The 22,933-nt window shown below is 42.2% G+C and overlaps 1 protein-coding gene across 10 annotated transcripts in view; it reads left to right on the top strand.

The window, feature by feature from the left end:
- Positions 1-22,933, top strand: part of TIAM1 (TIAM Rac1 associated GEF 1) — a 193,557-nt gene that overhangs the window by 144,206 nt on the left and 26,418 nt on the right. For all 10 annotated transcript variants that reach the window (XM_081003520.1, XM_081003526.1, XM_081003525.1 and 7 more), the window contains 8 exons: positions 4,461-4,607; positions 5,191-5,265; positions 7,724-7,894; positions 13,489-13,593; positions 15,006-15,087; positions 17,152-17,238; positions 18,711-18,935; positions 22,384-22,487. In XM_081003520.1, the coding sequence (XP_080859646.1) occupies positions 4,461-4,607; positions 5,191-5,265; positions 7,724-7,894; positions 13,489-13,593; positions 15,006-15,087; positions 17,152-17,238; positions 18,711-18,935; positions 22,384-22,487 (996 nt within the window). The remainder of the gene's footprint in view (positions 1-4,460; positions 4,608-5,190; positions 5,266-7,723; positions 7,895-13,488; positions 13,594-15,005; positions 15,088-17,151; positions 17,239-18,710; positions 18,936-22,383; positions 22,488-22,933) is intronic.

Raw genomic sequence — 22,933 nt, 5'->3', positions numbered from 1 at the left:
GCAGTAAGCTCATGAGCTTCCTCCAGAACCTGGAAGTAAATTGTTTTCCTCGGTCTGAGACCACCCTCAATGGCACCCCGTGCAACCTAAAAATGTGTTCTACAAATAACTTCGCTGTCTCTTCCGCCGTGACTGCATGCGAGCAGGCTACAAAGTGGCACATCTTTGTTAGTAGGTCTACCACCACCATGATGGCTGTTTTCCCCTTGGACTTGGGCAGATCAGTCATAAAATCTATCGACACTGCCTCCCAAGGTCGTTCTGGGGTTGGTAAGGGTTCTAATAGCCCCGCCGGTGCCCGCCTCTCCCCTTTGGCTCGCTGGCATTGCTCACACCCTCTTACATACTCCCGTACATCTTCCCTCACCTTAGGCCACCAAAATTCCCTGGTGACCAACCACATGGTTTTGTGTTGTCCAAAATGCCCCGCCGTGGGGCTGTCGTGCAACTGCTTGAGTACCCTCCCCCTTAAGTCTCCTTCAGGGATATACAGTGCCCCTTTGTAATACAAAGCTCCATTTCTTTCCTCGAAACCCCCTGGTTCCTCTCCCTCACCCCTAAGACCTCTGAGCTTATTCTGGGCGTATTCATCATTCTCTGTTTCCTCTACCAGTTCTCTTTGTCCCACCAATGCCGCCCCACACACCCAGCGGTCCTCTGGAATGACATGTCTCTCTTCGGGTGCTCCCTCCCCCTCCAAATATTCAGGTTTGCGTGAGAGAGCGTCCGCCCTAATGTTCTCTGGGCCTGGCACGTAACAAATCTCAAAGTTAAATTTGGAGAACTCCTGGGCCCATCTCACTTGCCGTTGGTTGAGCACTCGTGCCGTTCTCCAATACTCTAGGTTCTTGTGGTCAGTGCACACTTGCACCTTATGTTGTGCGCCAATTAGCAGGTGCCTCCATCTCCGGAACGCCTCATGAATGGCTAGTAGTTCTCGGTCATACACCGTGTAGTTCCTCTCGGATTTGTTCAGCTTTCGCGAAAAAAAGGCACACGGTCTCCACTCTGACTCCTCCTTCCCTGGCTGCAGAAGCACCGCCCCAATCGCTCTGTCTGATGCGTCAGTTTCCACTCTCATCGGTTTTTGTAAATCCACATGCAGGAGTTGTTGTTCCGAGGCGAAGGCCCTTTTTAGTTCCTCAAATGCTCGCTCCGCCTCCTCAGTCCAAACGAACTTCTTCTTACTGCTGAGACAGTCCGTAATGGGCGCCGTCAGGTGGGCAAAGTTTCGGATGAACTTACGATAGAAGTTCCCAAATCCTAGGAACCTCTGCACATCCTTCCTTGTTTTGGGTGTTTTCCATTCCAGCACCGCCTGGACCTTGCCGGGATCCATGGCCAATCCCTTGTCTGACAGGCGATACCCCAGGAATTCCACCTCCTTGGTATGAAACTGACACTTCTCCAGTTTCACCCACAGCTGGTTGGCTTGCAGCCTGCTCAACACTTCTCTGACGTCTCTCACATGCTGCTCCTCATTCTCAGAATACACCAACACGTCGTCTAAGAAGGCCACACAATTCTTGTAAAGCAAAGGCCCCAGGACGTGGTTCATAAACGATTGAAAGCACGCGGAGCCTCCTTGTAGGCCGAAGGGCATAACTAAATATTCAAATGCCCCCAAAGGGGTGAACATGGTGGTTTTCCATTCATCCCCCTTCCTTATTCGTATCAGGTTGTACGCCCCCCTTAGGTCCAGTTTAGTAAAAATCTTTCCCTTCCTGACCCTTGTCAAAATGTCGTCAATCCTGGGCATAGGGAAAGCCACTGGTTCTGACACTGCATTTAAGGCCCTGAAGTCACACACAAGCCTCGGCTTGTTCGTGTTTTTTTTATCCACAAAAAACACTGGGCTGCCCCCCACCGCCCTGGACTCTCTGATGAACCCTCTCTTCAGGTTCTTGTCAATGAACTCTCTTAGCTCCTGCATCTCTCTGTCTGACATGGCGTACAGCTTGCCTACAGGGAGCTGTGCCCCAGGGAGTAAATTGATTTGACAGTCAAAGGGTCTATGCGGGGGTAGTTGGTCAGCTTCCCTTTCGCTGAAGACGTCGCGGAGATCTGCGTATTGTCGTGGTACCTTCACGTTCTCCGTTACTTCAGTCCCTGCTAGGGTGGCTTGGGCCCCTGCCAAACCCTTTCCCTCTTTGCAGTGTTCTAAGCAATGTGCTGAACCAAAAGAAACCACTCTCTGATGCCAGCCCACCAGCGGATCATGTAACGCTAGCCAGCTCATCCCCAATATAATGGGAGCTCCTCCCAAGGTGGCCACATTAAACGCTATCAGTTCGGTGTGCCTTGCCACCTTCATTATCATTGGGACGGTCTGCAAGCTGACTTCTCCTCCCAACAGCTCCCTGCCATCGATCGTGGTCACCTGCAGGGGGTTGCTTAAAGGGATCGTCTGTATTTGGTGTTCAGCTGCAAACTCTTTGCTCATGAAATTGCAGGAGCTGCCTGAGTCCAACAGCGCCTTTATCTTTAGAGGGTGTCCGTTTGGCAGCTCTAGCGCCACTTCTATCACTAGGGCGGGTTTAGGAGGTTCTGGCGTGGGCACTTTCACTGCTCTTTGGCCTGGCTGCTGTGCCCCGACGGTGGCAGCCAGGCGTTGGCTTTTACTTGCTTCGGTATTTCTTCCTCTCTTCCCTCCACAGCTCCTACCATCCCTTGCCATTCCTTCCTCTGGGGGCAGACTCTGGCAAAGTGACCTGGCTGTTAGCAGAGATAGCATTTCCGGGCGCCTTTTCCCTCCTTCTTTCCCCCCTCACTGGGCTTTGAAACTGCGCGCGCGCGCGCTGTTCCGATTTCCATCGGCTCTGCCGGCGGGAAAGTTGGCTCTGGAATGTCTGGAATGCGGAACTCCTTCCAACGTTCCCCCTTCCCTTCCCGCCTCTCCAATGCTCTCGCCTCCTGGCGCGCTCCTATGGTCAGCGCTGATTTGGTCAGCTGGTCCATAGACTCCGCCCTGGGCGCCCGGGAAAGTTCGTCTTTCACAGCCGAAGAAAGCCCTTCTTCAAAGAGCATTTGAATGGGTTCCGCCGATAGATCCCACCCCAATTTATGGATCAACATGGTGAACTCAGTCCAGTACTCACGGACAGATCGGCTCCCCTGTTTGCAAGCCATTAACTGTCTGCGGACCACTCCCTGTTCAATATCGCTGGAAAACATCAGATCCATGGCGCGAAAGAACTTCATCGTGTCCTTTAGGACGTCACTATTCGCTGCCATCAGGGGTCTAACCCAGTCTCTCGCCCCCTTTTCAAGATGCCCAATCACGAAAGCCACTCGTGATTCCTCGTCAGGGAATTCATCAAACTGCAGATTGAGGGCATATTGCATCTCTGTCCGAAAGCCATGATAGTCTTTGGGCTCCCCCCCAAACTTCTGCACCAATCCTGGTACCTTTCTGACGAGCTGGGTGTCTTTCCCCTTTTTGTCTGCATCCTGAGCCCTCCTCTCCTCAAGCCTCGCCGTCTGCAGCGCTAGCTGGACCTCCAACACCCGGTACCTTTCTTCCAGGCTTGGACCCGCTCCAGCTCCTGCTTCTCCGGTTCCGGCTGGGTTGCTCATGATGCCTTCTCCTGCACAAGCTGCTCACGGAGACTGTCGGAATGCTGTGATGGGACGATGAGCTGCTTGTGTGTAAAATCCTAGTCCCTCAGAGTTTGGTCAAGTTTGCAAACCTCTGTCTGTAACGGAGCCCCTTAAACATGGCTCCGTCAGTCGCTGGCAGATTCCGACAGTGGTTGCTTTCGGAATCGCTTCCAACATAAAAGCTCCTTAACGGAAACACGTCTTCTGGACTCTCTGCGTGACAGTTTCCGGCGAGGAGTGGGTGTCCCTACAGGAGGTCCTGAAACCTCCCCACTGTTTTCGCTGGAAGTGTCTCTGAGCCATCCCTCCAGCTCACTTTCCCTCAGCTCAGCTCCTCTCCCCCTACTGGTTCCCTCTTCAGCTGCTGAGTCTCTCCCAACCTGTGTGAGCCCTTTCACTTCCCTTCCTTCCGATGGCAGTTCCCTGACAGATGCTGATTGTAAAACATAGTTAATGTTCAGCAGTTTGTCCTAATGAATCACTGTGTTAGCATCTGGCTCTAAAAGTCAAACCAAAAATGGGTTTAAACTGATAGATTTCTGAAAACAAGTATGATGGGCGGTATTTGATTAAGTTTGACTCAGTGCAGACCCATTTAAATTAATGACCATACTAAGATAGGTATAATGATTTCAATGGGTCTCCTCTGAGTAAAACTTAGTTGACTACCACCCTATGTCTGCCCCAGTCTTCAGCACATACAAGGTAATTTTTGATTCAACATAATTTATACAAACCTCTTTAAAAATCTTGGCACGCCTTAACATCTATGTATCCTCATTAAAATTATGAGGTCTGGCACTCTAGCTTTGCTCTGATTGTGGTGTCTTTGGTTGAATGGCTTTGAATGCACCTTGCAGGTGGCCGCTCGCACAGGTGAATCTGGTGTCAGGAGAAGAACACAGGTGATGTCGAGATCAGCAAGCAAACGGAGAAGCCGTTTCTCTTCCCTTTGGGGTTTGGACACCACTTCAAAGAAAAAGCAAGGGAGACCAAGCATTAATCAGGTAGCCTACCTCTTGAGAGAAAAAAATTGCAAACTTCTTGGTTGGATCCTGAGCTCCAGCCTGTTTTGGGGGGGTCTGGTATAATTTTTCTACAATCTCTGAACTTTGCATTTCCACAAATACAGGAATGAAGTGTGGCAGATCTTGGTAAGCATCTTCCTTTGGTTTCCCACACAGGGTGTTTGGGGTGGTGATGAGGTCGGCACTAGTTGGAGTTACTGCTTCATAAATTGTTGGAAGTATTGCTAGAATTTCACCACAGCTTATGAGCTGTTTCTTAAGTGCACTTTTCTGGCCTTGCATTTCTCTACTTTGATCTGATTCCCCACACATCCCTGAATGGGCCTCAGTAGGTTGTGGTTTAGATGGGGCAACCACCCTTGTTGGATTAGACCAGACAGCCATTTGCATTTGGCTGTTTTCCTAGCCAGGAAGGAATTTTATCCAATTTTAATTTGAGATGATAATTTCCTCCCTTGAAACACTTATTCATTTGTCCCAGTAACATGAGATCTTTCCAAATTTAGAAAGCATTTGCATCATCCTATTGTAATTTAAAATAGCACGTTCTGTGCCTCTGCAGGTGTTTGGTGAAGGAGCTGATTCTGTAAAGAAATCTTTAGAAGGAATATTTGATGACACTGTTCAAGAAAGCAAGGTAAAAAAAAAAGAACATTTATTAATTTACACAAAGGAGTTCAATTAGCTCGTGAATCTGTTTTTAGACTGAAGCCCACTCCTTTAGGACAAAGTAAAAGTATTGAAGGGAAGAGCGAGTCTTGCAGCAGCTCAGCTCTGCCAGATGTCAGCCTGTTTGAAACATGGCCAAGCGATGAGGTAGAGGGAGCTTGGCGCTGCTCAGCTCCAGAGTGTGCTGCAGAGAAGGGAACTCTTAAACCTTCAATGGTATTTCTGCGAGTGAGGCCAGTAGGTTCCATGGTCATTGGCCACTGGAGGTGGGTAGTGTTCTGATTCTGTAGTTTACCTATGCTACCATTGATTAAACCTTTGTCTATGAAGAATATTGGGGGGGGGGCGGAGGAATTCCTTGTATCAGAAGACCTATTAGAGCAATCATTTTTAATAGCTACTTGTTAATCAGGATTTAATTTAATTCTGCCCCTAAACCTATAAATATGAGGCAGGATTTTTTTTTTCTTATCAGGACATGTAAGAATGTAGTAATTGTCCTCGTGGATCAGAGCAAAGTACTTGTCCAGTTCAGCAGTCTGCCTCCAGCAGTAGTCAGGCACATGGTGCCAGGAATTTTTCACACAGGTTTCTGATAATCCCTCCTTAACAACCCCCTCGCCTCAGTTTTTATTCAATTTTCCAGGATTTGTGCTTGTTTATTTTGTTCATATGACAACTCAGGTTTTTAAAAGTTGTCCTTGACTGCTCTTCATCCTTTTTGTACTTTTCTGTGCCTTCTTTACTTTTATTTGGACTTCTATTATATTGTCTTTTAAAACAAAGGTGAGGAGCCGGTGGCCCTCCAGATGTTGTGGGACTATAACTCTCATCCCTGATCATTGGCCATGCCGGCTGGGGCCGATGGAAGTCGGAGTCCAGCAACATCTGGAGGATCACAGGTTCCTCACTCTAAAAAACAAAAACATAACAAATACTCAGCCTCCAAACTTCCAGAAGGGATTTTCAGAGAGTTTCATTTGGTTTCTGAAATTAAAGTTCTTTTTTCAGGGGTTCAAGAAAAATCTGCGGAGGAATTACAGGGCTGTGTTTACTGTGTTCAAAGCTGTGTAGAGCTGAAGTAGCCATTAGGGGGAAATGGCTTTAGCTGAATGTACCAGGATAATACTTTCCTCTTATATGGATCCCACATTATGGTCACTAAGATTATAATTGTAATTGCTTATTTGCCTGGAGAACCAGGCACGCAGCGGTTCCTTTTAGGGGCAAGTCTAGCACTTCCTGATATTCCTTGATGCCTTGCCACAACTGGTCTCCATATTTGCCCTCTCAAGGTCTGAGCAACCCTTTCTTCAGGGTAAGGCCCCTTCCTGCATTCAGCAATTCCCCAGTCCCCCAAACGTGGCTTTGCTCTTAATTCTGCCAAGCATAGTCTGTCCATTTCCTCTGAAGAGGTGTTAGATTTTCATGAGGTCAAAAATACTTTGGCAACATTATGCATTTCAGCGCTGCCGCAAAACTATTTTGTACATGGCAAAACCTCACATTGCTTCCATATCACAAACAATAACAATGCACAGGCAATGTGATATGTAAAGACAGGGATTGAACATGTCACTTTTATGTGGAAAATGACTTCACAGAGACCACTGCTAATCTGGGTTGATGGGGACATACAAACACACCATTCTCTGTGTTTGATCAATGTCTACACTGTAGAGAGACTTCTGCTCTGCCAATTAAAGCCCTACCCTGTAACTCCCCAAAGAATACTGAGATGAAGCACCATTAAGTCTGGGCCAGGGGGCATATTTTTAATTGAGCAAATGGGGGTGTGATTGCATTTAAAAGTAATGAGAATTCCATACATCTGTCACTTGCTTGGAATTATATTCCTCAGGGGTCCATCTTAAATCTACAAAATAATAATAATGATAAAAAAATTAAATGCATGCAGCAGGTTGCCACTGGGCAGTTCAACCAAATCCACAATGACTTTCTCACCTGCAACTCTTTCTGTTGTGAATTGTGAGAATAGTGGTGTCTCTGCTTAGATTTATTTATCATCTTGGTTTTTGTGTGTGCATACATTCCCCCCTGGTCCCAAGTCCAATGTATTCCAGGCGTTTTTTGCAAGCACGCTTCCCCCTTGACTCAGCTATTGCATGTGCAATAAGGAATTCAGGCATCAAATAATTGTCCTTTACCAGAGTGGATAGACGTCAAAGAAGAAGAAAGGGAGTTGGCAACTTGGAGGCCAGCTGACAATCCTCTGGGGGTTGAATTTTAATTGGTTGCCTTCAGGGAAGCCAGCTCCCTACCCGTAATATAGTGCTTTAATTTTGTTATTTAATTTGATAGAAAATAAAGGCATACTTTATGGCCCTATATTTATGTTTAACTGGCAAATGAATCAGTTGTATTTGAGCAGAAGTGTGTTAATAACTGTGTGAATTTCTATTCAGAGAGAAAAAGAAGTGGCGCTCACCACAGTCCACCCACATAATCCTGATTCTGACATCTGGGTTCATGAGTACTTTACACCATCCTGGTACTGCCTGCCAAATAACCAGTCTGCCCTGACGGTAGTCCACCCGGGGGACACAACACGGGATGTCCTGGAAATGATTTGTAAGGTAAAAAAAGAAACATCATAGGAATTTTTGAATTTTCTATGATTATTTGAAATTGTGATTATAGCCATTTTACTCCCCTCCTCCCTCCCAGTTTCAGAGTATTCTAACTATAATGAGCCGTCCTGTGGTTTAATTTTACCAAAAATGAAAAGCTGCACAAGAATGCAGAACTGGATGGATTTCCCACATTTGAATGATCTGCAATCTGTGACAACCATACGTGTATGGAAATGTTTGTCATTGCACATCCTGAAAACCATTCTGAAATTTTCACTCCTTATGGAAGATTTAAAGTTTAAGGTTTACATTTTTCTTTTATTTTGGCTTCTCAGCATTTATTTGTAGCTTGTGCCTATATTCTCCTATGCTATTATCATTTCAGCACAAGTTTTAATAGAATTATATATGTATAATATCTATATATATACATATAATTGTGAGTTTGGTTAAAATTAAGATGTTCAAAATCCAAGATAGTGATGTTCCAGTGCAGAGGTCTGTAAATGTTTCAGTTGCACTCTTTTCCACGCTTGCTGAGCTGTCCCTTCCATTTAAGTAATGGTGGAAGCTTTACATGAACAGGAGCTTATTGTCTGCACTGGAGCTCTTTCATGGTGAATCATTTTTATTTTGTATTTATGTATAACTTTGAGGTTTTATACACCCTCTTGCTGAGTATTCCTGTCACCTGTGGTACCTGAACTTAATGCTGTTATCCACTGGAAAAGTAGGTGAGCTCTGTTGAAATGAATTTCCCCCAGAGCTTTTTGGTCTAAAATTTAAATTTATTTTTATTCATATTTGAATAATGAACTTTGTGCCAGTGCCCTTCCAGTGTGCTTCCACTGATTATATTTGTATATTCAGCAAAACATTTTGTCTGTCATTCAGTTAATGTTCTATTACTTTTTCATGTGATTCACTTATTTTTCATCTGTATCTTCTCTATCAGTTTCCATGCTAAGCAATAAAACTTTTCAAACTTTTCAAACTTCACTCTTTTTGAATTAAAGTTTGGTATTCAGTTAAATTAAGAAAGATGTTGACAGAACTCAGGTGTGCTGTGAGTGTGATATATGCACCTCATTGCATTGTAACCAGCACAAGAATTCATATACTTTTAGATTCTCAGGTGTATTTTTTAGGATTAATGACTTATCCATCTATACCAGGGGTCAGCAACCTTTTTCAGCCATGGGCCGGTCCACTGTCCCTCAGACCATGTGGTGGGCCGGACTATATTTTTTTTGGGGGAAATGAACAAATTCCTATGCCCCACAACTAACTCAGAGATTCATTTCAAATAAAAGCACACATTCTACTCATGTAAAAACACCAGGCAGGCCCCACAAATAACCCAGAGATGCATTTTAAATAAAAGGACAATTCTACTCATGTAAAAACATGCTGATTCCCACACCATCCACGGGCTGGATTGAGAAGGCCTGTGGGTCGCATCTGGCCCACGGGCCTTAGGTTGCCTACCCCTGATCTATACAAACATGGAAATGGGTCTCGAATCTGCATACAAGTAGCATTTGAAATTTCCTCTAGTACTGTGACACATTCTCTCTTTTCACACTTAGATTAGCCATGAAAGATTGTATCATAGTAAATATTAGTGGGATTGTTTGTCTGCTGACTGTCACAATTTGTGAATTGTTAGTTTGAAAAAAAAAGGAGAAGGAATTTTCAGATAAAGATAACTGTTAGCTGGGTTGCAACAAATTTAACTAATCTGTTTTCTGAGTTGTAGTGTTGGATTCTTTTAAGTATGGGACAAAGGGATGCGGGTGGTGCTCTGGTCTAAACCACTGAGCCTCTTCGGCTTGCCAATCAGAAGGTTGGCAGTTCGAATCCCCATGACAGGGTGAGCTTCTATTGCTCTGTCCCAGCTCCTGCCAACCTAGCAGTTTGAAAGCATACCAGTGCAAACAGATAAATAGGTACCACTGTGGCGGGAAGGTAAATATAAGTCCATCCCTTGTAACATCCACTAACCAACTAAACTGAAACCCTTAAAGCAATTTGTTTAACACTTTGAATCTTTCATATTGAAATGATGCCTTCAGAAACATAACTTTATGACTTTTAAAGAAAAGCCCAGTGTTGCACAGAAGGTATGAAGAAAAGCATTTATTATGGGTATACTGTATTCACTGGCAAATGAATTTCTGGAGAGTACTGACGCTCTCAGTGAAAAATGTCTCATTGTAACCAAAGGCAGATGACACTTTCAAAAAAGACACAATAGGCAACAATTATAAAAGGTTCTTAGCAATCATTTTATTTTTAGAACTTTTACATAAGCAGTAAGCCAGATTCTCAGCCAACAGATACTGACTGCTCTTTTCCCTATACTTTACATTTTGTGAAGATAAATTCCTAAGCCCATGCTCTACTTCTTTTTAGGCTTTGAGCCACAAACCTATTGGGCCACAGTTGGAATTGTATTAATTTCAAGTCCACTGGGCTAAACTGATCTGTAGTTCAAGCTGTGAATCTGCTTCTTTCCGTACCAAATTATCAGCTTAGGGAAATACTTATGGTTGCATTCTTTCCTGTAACATCTAATAATAAATCTCTCTCTTCTGTCTCTTGTATTCAGCTAATTCTTTTTCCTTTAATTCTCTGATCCACATCATTTCACATCAGTTTGCCACCTGCCATCTGAGAACCAGTCGAGTTCTGGTATAGTAAACATTTCATGTGAACTCCTTCATGCTCTAGATTGTGTTGTTAAGATTCCCCATGTTGTAAATCTTCCCTTGATGGTGGGAACCCAAGGGTTTCAAATGCTAGATTGAATAGATGCCCAGGATTATTGTCCTACTATAACTGTATTGATTGTCTGGGTAGTGTGCTGTGTACTGAGCATTGGGGTGGTGGGACAAAGGTAGCTCAGTGGTAGAACCCATGCTTTACAGTGAAACCTCTACTTACGGACATAATCCGTTCCGGAGGTCCGCCCGCTGGTTGAAACAGGACACTAGAAGAGGTGTCTTGTGCGCTTGCACATTCGGCGGTAGTGCGCTTCTGCACAGACGCCAGAAGCCACTTCCGCGCATGCACAAATCACGGCAAACCCGGTGTTTACTTCTGGGTTTGCCATGGATGCAACTTGGAACATCCGCTAGACAAGGTGTATGTAAGTTGAGGTTCCATTGTATATAAAAGAGGTGAACCTCAGACCCAGAGGGTCAAATCTTGTCCCTCCAGACCTTTCAGTCTGGTCCTCAGGGATCTCCCCAGCTGTATCTCCTCTCCAGCCCTGGATGGACGATAGAGAGGGGCATGTGTAGAAACCACTACACTGTACAAAGTTAACATTCACATGCTCTGCCCATTTTTGTCTCTGGCCACCAGAAGGTTGCCAGAAGGGAATGCAGCCATCAGGCTGAAAACAGTTCCCAATTTTTGCTGGGTTTGATACCGGGCACCTCCAGTTTTTGCTGAGAAAGCTTGAAACACGAAAGAAGCCACTGCTAGTCACTAAAGAGACAACACAGAGCTATACGGTCAGTGGTCTGACTTGACATAGAGCAATTTCCTATGTTCCTATTTGGGGAATCTCTAATAATGAGCTTGCTGTTTTCAAAACTAAGGAAGTTTATTGTAGGGTTCCAGAGATGATGTTGTTGTTGTTGATGATGATAGGCATAGCAACCAACCTTTTCTTGGAGGTCTCCCTTATTCTGGGAGAGCTATGGCTTTCCCCACAAGAAAGTAAATAGTTTAGAAATTGCTGTGCATCAGCATATAGCCATCGGTATGTGTGGTTAGCCTGGTGCTGCCTGGGACACTAGTCCCTGTAGGTTCTCTTAACATGTCGGACTAAATCTCGCTGACATGCCTTTCAGTCATCGCTTCTCCTGACAGCTCTAAAGCTGAATGAGCTGCGGAATGTACATGAGGTTTTTGCTGATTGCTGACTGACAGAAAGAGGCTGTCGGAAGGAGGCTAGTGGGTCATTGGTTCCATTCACGTGGTTTTGTTTGCCTGTTCTTGCGCTGCCTTGTCAAGTTTCATTTCTGAACATTTCTCAAGCGGCAGGCTTTCCCAAGTCTTTTTGTTCGCTGATACGCAGCTGACTTGCCTTCCAATTCCATCAACGCTGAAAACGGTTCAAATTCAGTTGGGTTTATTGGGGGAGGGCAGGAAGGAAGGGGATGCCTGTAAATGAAAAATAACCTAGAGCTTTTTGACTCGGTCAAAAACTGCGCTAATAGGCAAGGAGAGATGCTGTCTTCACAACAGATTTGGAGGCAGAAGGCCACATTGGGACTGATGTTAACTCAGTGTCATATGAAATAGCTGATGTGGCTCCGATTAGAATTTGCTACAGGCCTGAGGCAAGTAATGATTGCCCTCAGGTGTGTAGATGAATGGCAGCGCTCATTTGCCCTCCCTTCCCTCCCAGATGCTGTTATGTTATTTCCCCAAAGGCCAGAGTATTGGAGAACTAGTGGGGTTTTAATTTCGAAAGAGATGCGGCCTTGCTACTTCTGCCACCGGCCTTGGGAAGAAACATTCCAATCCTTCTGTCAGCCTTTCAATACAGGAGGGGAAGCTGGGCTGGCTTTCTGTTCCACACTGAACTTTTCCTTGCACTGCTGTCCTTTTACCTGCTGTGGAAAAGAGTTGTGGCTGTGTCTGCATACTTAGCTTCAATGGGCCAGAAGCGGCAGCTGTTTGTTCAGAGGTAGGGATAGTATGGTGGTAGTGTGACAGCCAGACATTCATTACCTTTCAGGCAGATGTGGGCCCATTCTGCAGGCCATTTTTTTTTGTTAACGGATCTTCTTTTAATTGTGAGGAGAATCAAAGAATCATAGAGTTGGCAGGGTCCCAAGGGTCATCTAGTCCAACCCCTGCAATGCTGAAGCTGCACTTGTTTGACTTTGCTTTAGGATTCCTCAACTGCTTCAGATTTCTGAAGTAATTCTAAAATGGCATATATAAATTCCACTTGTAGGGAATAGGGAATAAGAAGGCGGAAGTGCAAATGCCGTAGCATCCAGCTAACTATAACTAACTCTTTTTAAAAATAATAATAATGAGAGAATCTGGTAAACACATTCATGGTTATCTGTTTTGGGATAATATTATGTAATACCTGGGATTTTAGGAGCCCTTTAACATTCAAAATTAGCAAGTATTTGATAACGTGATGGCAAACTTTGGTGAGATTCAGAAAGCAGCACCCCTGGTCTCCTACTGTATATGTCAGATTTTAGGAGCAAGCCGTTCCCTTTTCCTATGATACAATTAACTTCTTATCTACGCCAGCAGTATTTTCATCCACACTGTAGGTGAGCAGAGCTGGACTTCAGCAGGGCTTCCCACTCAGAGGAATGCTGTTATTTTTGCAATATCAAGACGGGGATAAGCGAGCATTTCTTTTCTGAGTGGCAAATAAAGAATTATTCCGGGGTTGTTTAGACAGTATCTTTATAAAACATCCTTTTAAGGAAGAAGACCTTCCCTTCATTTTACAGGAACATCTTTCACGAAAAGAAAATGGTTACTTGTGCTCTTATCTATATCTTGCAGTAACCTTCTCTCCCTTTCCCCTCCCTTTCCCCCCCTTTCAGGCACATCAGCTGGATTACTCAGCTCACTATCTACGTCTTAAGTTCCTGACAGGAAACCAAATGCAATCCTACATACCAAAGCCAGAAGAGGATATTTATGAATTGGTAATGTTCACCTTTCAATAATAATTCTGTGCAACGTATCTTGTGAGAAAAAGACTCTTGTTGTAGTGCTTGGTCTTTTTTGGTAATTAATTGCAAGCTATTGATACTCATAAATACCAGTAACTTTAAACTACGAGCGCAAGATAATTTACTTGTGTGGCGGAACAAAAGATATTGATTCTGATATTATTGTTGTTGTTATTATTACACTTGAATTCTACCCTTCAAGGAGCACACAGAGGTATAAATGGTCCTCCCCTCTTCACAACAGCCCTGTGGGGTAATTTTGAGACTGGCCCAAGGCTTTAAGTCTGGCTGAGGATTTGAACCAAGGCCTTCTAATCCTAGTCCAACACTCTTAATTGCTATATGAGACACTAACTTTAATAATTCACTTTTAAGCAGGGTGATAAAATTCATGGCTTGTGATTGGTGTTAATGGAAAGAAGGGAGGTGGGCCTAAGTTTTCTCAGGCAGAGGGAGCATCACTGTGAAAGCTTCCATGGATATTGAGGGGGTGGTCTTTGCCAAGCAAGATGGAGAAAAGAAATGTGGATTTCTGATGCAATGAAAAAGATGGTAGATACTGACCCCCAGTGGAGATGAATAGTAGGACGACTGGATAAAGGGGAAATTATGTGATTTAATTTCTGAGGTCAAGGCAGCAATCTTATACAGTTGTACCTTGGTTCTCAAACGCCTTTTGACTCGAACGTTTTGGCTCCCGAACGCCGCAAACTGGGAAGTGAGTGTTCCGGTTTTCAAACTTTTTTTGGGAAGCTGAACGTCTGACGCAGCTTCTATGGCTTCCGATTGAGTGCAGGAAGCTGCGCCTTGGTTTTCGAACATTTTCAGAAGTCGAACCGACTTCCGGAACAGATTCCGTTTGAGAACCAAGGTACAACTGTATGTGCTTGCCTTGGAGTAAGTCCCATTGAGATCAGTGGAGCTTACTTCTGAGGAGAAATCTAGGGTTGTGGCTGAAAATCTAAACGGCTGAAAATGAAGCTTAACACTTCTGCAGTAATTCACTGTTCTTCTTTAGAAATTCTATGAGTATACCAGAGTATACATATGCATATACTCTGGTTCATGCAGTTCAGCTTGCTCCTCAGTGCACACCCATCCCTTTCCCACCACCTTCTGTCAACAATGACATTGTGAACCAGTATTTAATTTAGCAGTACGATCTGCCAAGTTATTATTTTTATTAAATTTTTATACTGCTCTTCATCGGAACACAACATAACAATACAAAATGAAAAACGCAAGATTCTCTTCACATTGCTGCGGTTTTTCTTTAGACATCTTTGTCTTCACTCTTAATTTTAAAAGAACATTGTGTGAAAAAATAACAACTGACAATATATGTCATCACAACAGACTCTCACTCTCTCTTTTTGCATTTTCAGTTGTATAAAGAAATTGAAATCTGTGAGAAAATTACACAGCAAATTCGGATTGAAAAATCTGACACGTCGTCTGATAACTATGGTGAATTTGATATTTATATATATATATATATTTGCCTTTTCATATCTTTTCATACCTTTTCAGAGGATTTATTGAATAAACCATCTGTGGTCAAATCTCAGGACTGTCATTCCCATAGCTGTCACAGTGTGCGCCTCAGTATTAAGCCTTCTAATGAAACATGGCAAATCTGCCATTTTTGTCTTGCCTGAAGTGGTGTGCTAGATTTTCATGGGGGTTGATTTTAAGTGCAAAGCCTGGCCATTTCAAGAGCTGAGTCCTTCCAGGAAACAAGCCTCTCTTTGCTAAATAAACAAAGACTTTTCACAGTAAGCAAGTCACAGCATCATCCCCAAGAAAGACTTTTTTCAAGGGCTGCCTTTTCTTGCAGCAGAAGCTGCCTTGCGCCATTCTGCCACTGGATTTGACCAGCTGTTAATTGGATCCATTTAAAGATATTCATTTATTGTAAATGACTCTTGTGCCACTTTTCAGGACCAAAGATTATCCCATAGCAGCTTAGAATAAAGCGATCACAAACAACAACAATCAAACAACATTATTAACTCTACAGCAATACATAATTGTTAAATGTAAAAGTGAACAGAGCAATAGAAAATTAAAAATAGCATAAAACCATCAGGGTTGAATTACTTATACTTTTTATTATTTGCCCATGTTAAAGTAGCTTACATACGTCTATGTCCTATGTCTTTGCTAATTAACAGAAATTACATGTTGGTCATTAGCAAATAAGGTTGCCATCTTAACCCAACTTACCTGGGAGTAAGCCCCATTGTATTCAATAGGATATACTTCTGAGTAGTTATGGTTTAGCTTGCATTGCAATTTATTAACCCCCCCTTCTTTTTAAAAGTATGTACAACTACTGACTTCTTTGTTATGTAGACACCACCTAGTGCTAGTCACCTGAACCCAACCAATTTTTGTCTTTATACCCCAAATATCCATCTCTGAAGCTGTGATAATTCAACGGTCTCATTTTTTCCTGCTGGGCTTCCACTTAGGCAGTCTGGTTCATAGTGAATATATTATCTAAGATTACCTTTTCTTGCTGGCTTTGAATCTCTAAACACAATGAGATTTCTGTATTTCATGGTACACAGTGATATTCTACTGTCTTTTCTTTGTCCTTTCTCTTTCGAAAGTGATGAATGAAAGTATCTTTCCATCTACAAAAATTACTCTGAAGGCAGTTTGATTGAGAATTGGATCCTATCCCATCTGCTTCCTTATAGCTAATGGCCAATACTATGTTAAATATATTTCCCCCAGGAGGGTCATAAATATTTTGCTTAATAAACAAAAAGGCAAGCTGCTGCCTACATCTCCCTAGGAAGCCATCGAATTTCAGAGCAGCAAATGCCTCGTTTTAGAGAAAGCAATAAATAATGCATGATAGTTAACATGTATTTACATCCTGCATACTTTGGAGCAGATGATACAAACGGAATGCACCTCGAGGCAGGACAAAGTCAAATGCAGATATCAAGTATGATGCACACTTCTAATCCAGGTGTTGGCAGTTATTTTCCTGAAAAAACATTTCCCTGAAACACTCTGTATCTCTGCGTCTGTTTCCCTTTCTCCCACCCCCACAATTTTAAATATATGTAAGCCACTTGTGCCTTACCAGATTTAGAAAAAGTATAATATGTGGAGGGGTAACATGGTTTTAATCTTGGTCAGGCCTGTGTATTACACAATTCAGTACAGTGCACAGATCTGACTGCAAGTGAGATCTATGTTTTGCTTAATATATTCACTTTTTCCTCTGTGTATCATGCACATGCAGAATCTGGAAAACAGAACCATAATATTTTGCCCAAAACAAATAAAAAACCCCATGTATTATTGTTGTCGTCATGGGGTGTGGTATTCCGTTTTAGAGAGCAACTTGCAGAGATTATTTCCATACAGACTATATGAATAATGGTGGGAGTTTGGTAAAATTTGACCATGTAAAGAAATGGTTTTACTTGATTAAAGCAAAGTTAATGGAATGGATCTTTTTGTGAAATTAAATCAAATGGTTCTCAGTTTTGCCACTGGTTATTTCAACAGGCTTTTCTCTGTCCTCTGTGGAAGAAGAGGGGATTCGGCGGCTCCATGTAAACAGTGTCAAAGAAACAGGCCTGGCTTTCAAAAAAGGTAGGGTGCCAGGGGATGCTGTATTTCCCTTTAAAACTTTTTCAGTGTTCAACAAAATGAGCCCTTTCCTCTTTCTGCTATTCAAGATTATACGGGATCTCCATTGTACCTAGAACAAAAATCATTTAGGAATGGTGACAAAAAGTGTAACTCCAGTACCTTCCAAATTATGATACTGTTCAGTCCGTCTCTTAATTTTAAAAGATGAATTTATTGTAAATAAATAACACAGTTATGTTGAAGGTTGACTATACAGTGGTACCTCGTGTTACAGACGCTTCAGGTTATAGACGCTTCATGTTACAGACTCCGCTAAACCAGAAATAGTACCTTGGGTTAAAAACGTTGCTTCAGGATGAGAACAGAACAGAAATCGCACAGTGGCTCATAACCAGAAACCACTCGTAACATGAGGTGTGCTTTCATTAATGGCGTCTCCCGCTGCTGCGCTGGCGTGCTACTTCCGCTTGCATCCTGGGGCAAAGTTCGCAACAAGGGGCATCTACTTCTGGGTTAGCGGAGCGCGTAACCCAAAGCATTCATAAGGGAGACAGTATGTAAAGTGAGGTACCACTGTACATCTTTCTGGACACTGAAGGTTGATATTCTTCCCTTTGCTGCATCTTAATAGTTTGTGATAGTTTTGTTTCATGTTGATTTAGGAGAAGTAACTCAAATGATCACAAGAAGTAACCTCTGAAGAGGGTTGGGGCAGGGATAAATCACATTATGTTTACTTCTTTTTCAAATATCTATCTACACGCATGTTTTGAGAACATGAATATCTTAACGTGAGAACTTTGAAAACTGGACAGCAATACACATTTCTTTTGAAATATTTTTTAAAATTATGACATTTATCCTACCACTGGAAACCTTCACACAATCATTACAACATAATTTTAGTTTTCGTGCAATACTAAATAAATTAAAAGGGACTCAGCTCTCTGTTCAGTCATGAACTGACATAGTGCTCTTGGGTGAGTTACTTACCTTTCTTGGTCTTAGTTTTTCCACTTGTAAAATGTACACAATTCTTATTTTCTAATAAAATGATTGAATGGAGAAATAAAATCAAGATTGTAAAACATGGAGCACAGTACCCAGAATGCTTTGCCATGCTGGACTGAACCTCATGTTGCCAGACACACTTGGCTTTGCTGGACTGGGCTGTTGCATCATTACATCGCATCTTTGTGGTTTGTGCCCTGAAAGGAGTTTTCAATAAAGAAAAGTTTCTTGTTTGAAAGAAATAGCATATAGGCCAGAAGTGGCCCTCCAGATGCTTCTTGACTCCAACTCCCATCATTCCTGACTGGGGCTGATGGGAGTTGGAGTCCCCCAACATCTGGAGGACCACAGGTTAGCCAATCCCACCTTAGGCAGACATGAAATCTTAAATGCTGAATAGAAATCCAACTCTGATGGATAACTTTGAGTATGACTCTTGATTTTCTGCTTTCACTTTGCAGGCCTGAAAGCTGGTGATGAGATCATTGAAATCAATAAGAAAGCTGCTGAAGACTTGAATTCAGCCATGCTAAGAGATATTCTTGTTCAGCCTTCTCTGTGCCTTACAGTACGGACTTATCCTGAGAGACAGGCAGGGCAGAAACTAATGCAGCTGCCACAACGCCGCACAGATGGTTCACTCGACCTGACCGACAGTCCATTGCGCTCTGTTGGCAATAGCCAAGGTACCCATGTTTACTAGCATTGTGGGCTTACATTTTTGAATCTTCCAACTCTTCAGTTCTATAAAAGAGACTTGCTGCTTTCAAAAACAGAAGCTGCTGCAATTTTAAAGGATACTTTTTTTAGTTTTTAATCTTATGTTTCTCTTGCGGTGTCTTCCTTCACCTCTCTTCCAAACATCTTTTTATTTTTATTTTTTTAAAAAACACTTCTTCATGTATACTACTGCCAGGCAAACCTGATGCAAACATTGATACATTTAAAAAGTTCCAAACATTGCTTAGTTTTTGCGCTATGGCAGCTTTCGAAAGTGTCTCTCTGTTTTGCCACAAGATGTCAGCAGTGTCCTAGGTGAAAGCAATTCTGTGTAGGATTCATTTGTCCACTGAACATGCTTGGTTAATAACAGAACAAAGATGAAAATGTTCTTAATGATGCAGTGAGGAATGGACCTTTCTCTAGCCAGCTAACATGAATAGGGGAGTCAAGTGCCCGTGAACATGCAGTTCATACTGACTGAGGATTAGACTCCGACAGCAGGCGTTCAAAGCATGTCCTTGTATGCCCACAGGCTGTAGCATCTTTCATACACTACTGTGTTCATCAGGAAACTTGCAGTATCCTAGTGGCAAAACAAGCATGAACGAATCCTAAGAAATACGCTTTTTAAGTCGTTGTGGTCATAAATGTTCATAGTGAAATAAGAGTTCAGGTAAGAAAGGAAGGAAGGGAAGCAATGGATTCACCTTGTTTGTGTGAATATTTTACCAGAAATGCCCAGGTGCTTCCCAGCAGGCAGGCTATTTGTATGAAATTTGGTTGCTATCCTACACTTTCTAAGCACAATTTTCTTGTTACTTTTCAAGCCGCAAAAAGTATTGAGAGAAAAGTGATGGGAAATTGTAGTGGAAAGTATGGGATAACTAGCTGTGCCGTATCACCTATGTGTGAAAACACAAGCTCAATAAGCAGCTAGACAGGAAGCTCCCCAGATCTTTCCTTTTTCTGCTTTCCAGCACAAAAGATAAGGCTTTTTGCATGGTAGGAAAGATAGTCAAGAACTCTGGGATATCACTGATGTTTGCAACTGTCACCAAAAAAAAGAAGAAGAAGAAAAAGAGCAGCAGCGGAAGCACAATTTAGTCTATGGTTGAGGTCAGTCGAGGAACAACATGTTTGAAGTGTAAGGTAAAAACTGAGGAAAAGGAAAAGGGGGAGAGGGAACTGACCTGCTTGAGCCCTGAGCAGGATATAATCTCCTGGAAGTGTGCATTAGGTTGGAAGAAGGAACGTGCTTCCATGGTTGATCCCTATCCCCATGCTGTATATCAGCAACACACCAAGGTGCAGGACCATCAGCCAGCCTTGTTCCTGAGCCCCTTTGCACTGCATAGCATAGGGAGGGAAAGCTTCAAGAAGCAGGAAATGAATTTTTAATAACATTCATTCTTGTTTTCAAATCTCAAGGATTTTTAAGGATTCCAGAGTGAATGTTTTGTAGCCAGCAGAGTTTAAAGCCACACTTTTTTATTTTTTATTATTTCATTTATTGAATTTATTTTACGCCCTATACCCGGGGGTCTCAGGGTGGTTACTTTCTGTGAAGTAACATTGTTCTGGCCATGTCCAGGAAACTTCTTACATGACCTACTGCACTGTCAAATGCTCCTCACTGAGGGCAGTATATTATCCAAGCCAGATAGTAACTTGAATAATTCATGTGCGTAAATCCCTGGTGCAATTTTGGTTGGGCACAGTGGTCTGGTTCACACATCACACTGAACAATAAATGAAGCTGCAGTTTCATGTGAACAAGAAGCATGCAGTTGCACACTGTTGAATGTGTCTTTTCCAGAGTTTCATAGTAGTACAGAGTGCCATAAAAAGTTTTTAAAAGGTGAACTGTAAACATACACTACTGCACTGTGTTTAAATAGCAATTGTAAAAATATATGGTTTCATTAAATTGATAGGGACAGCTCTGTGTGTGAGTGTTTGTATGTTTATGTGTGTGTGTACACGCACAATAACACATGACTCATTTTTATTTGTGAGACACAGTTTGGGTTTTAGGAAATTTTATTGAATGTTTTTGCATTACTTTTTTTGTAAACCGCTTAAGGATTTGATGATATCAAGCAGTAGAAATTATTTGTACACACAAACATATATTAGCCAATAAATAGATGCAGACAGTAAAAAGCATTCCATGTGTTCAGCTGTTCACTTAAGGCCCAAATGAACATTTTCTCTCCATCTGGGACTGGAGTCTATACTGCAGGAAGTAGATTAAGGCACGTTTTTCCTATAACAGGAAAGAAGGCCCAGATAACTATAAAAAGTATTAGGCTCATCAGAATAGGGTGAGATTCCACAAGGCTTTAAAGGGACTGTTGATCATAGTAGACAAAATGAAGCTGCTCAAACAAGATTGGATATGTTGGTGGCATTTTAAAGAATAGGTACTATTTTGATTAAATATTGAAATCTATTATTCAAGTAATATATTTTCAGTGCCATGGTGTTAGATTTTTTATAATTATTTAAAAACTATTCTTAAGTAATCAAGCCAGTTGAACAATTAGGGATTTTACTTCAGCTTTGATATCAATTATTTGAGGTATCTTCTTGATTTGAGTCATATATGAAACAAATACACCATTGTTCTTTCTGAGTTTTGCTCTCTTCAGCATGTTGCATCAACAGACTTAAAACTCACATAGCAATTGTGAGTTTGCCTATTATATCAGATTATATCAAATAATATCAATATTATATCACATTTTCAGGTTGTTAAGAAACAATTTGCCAGCAGAATTTTAAAAGCCTATGGCATTTACCAGTGGATCACATGGCAATTTGAATGGTGCATTTGTCAAACTACTTGTTCATTATGTATTTATTTAAAACATTAGTAGCCTGCCTTACCTCAGCAGAACTCAAGTGGCCAACGACAATGAAATTAAAACAACCATTTAATGACCAATAAAAGCAGTACTGTTGTGCCCATCTGAGATACAGTATTTTATTTCGAGCTCTTCAAGGTATTTCTGGAAACAATATATGAACATAATGTATTACTTATTAGAGCAGAATGTAGGTAATTTTAAATATATATCTAGTCATCTCATTATTACTGCTCCCATTCCCGCAGATCTAGTGTCATAAATGTTTGTTGTTTCATTCAAGCAACACTACACACAAAGCTATGAAAAATACTCAGTTTTACTCTGACCCCACCCCCCACCCCACTCTGATGTATACTTTTTGCAAATAGTAATAGGCTCCATTAATGGCAGTTTCAAGTGATCTAAGTGAAGTGTGCTCTAATTATGCCACTGGAGAGCTAAAAAGTGTTTGTGTTTGCTCATGACAGAACAGTATTTGCTGTGTTGCACTTCTGAATTGTTGTTCAACCCATTATTTCACACTTCTGTCTCATCCTAACAGGACACTTGTTCTGCAATGATCAGGACAGCTGTGCTGAGACAACTCCAGAAGAGGCAGAAGTGCATGTCTTGGAGTCGTCCAGTGAGGGTGATAAAACTGGCAAGGTGTGAAACTTTCATTTTCACATTGTAAATAGCAGAATCACTGCAGGCTGAAAGCTGGCATGCTGACTTCACAGCTGTGTGCGATTAGAGCGTCTCTTCCAGGATAATGTTTACCTTGGGGTGTTTTTTTTTAAGTGTTTACATGATATGGAATGAACCCAATTAGAGCCTTGATTATAGCTCGACACCACCTGCTGTACCCAAATGCTCCCCCTTCGCCCATCATGGGTGGGTGTGGTGTGGTAATAATGATATTGAATATAAAACACTACAGCCTCTTTTTTTTGGTTGTGAGTCTGACTGAATGCCACTTGCCACATTTTCACATGCACCCCTGCCTCTGCTTATAATTCTTAATATATGATATGCTCAAATATATTTTTGCTTGTTGCAGAGTTTGCATGGAGGCATCCTAAATGGAAAGAAATGTTAGGTGTTCTACCTTT

The sequence above is a fragment of the Podarcis pityusensis genome, assembly GCF_964106645.2.
Source record: "Podarcis pityusensis genome assembly, chromosome: 4".
Taxonomy (NCBI): Eukaryota; Metazoa; Chordata; class Lepidosauria; order Squamata; family Lacertidae; genus Podarcis; species Podarcis pityusensis.
This window is presented reverse-complemented; position numbering and strand designations above follow the sequence as displayed.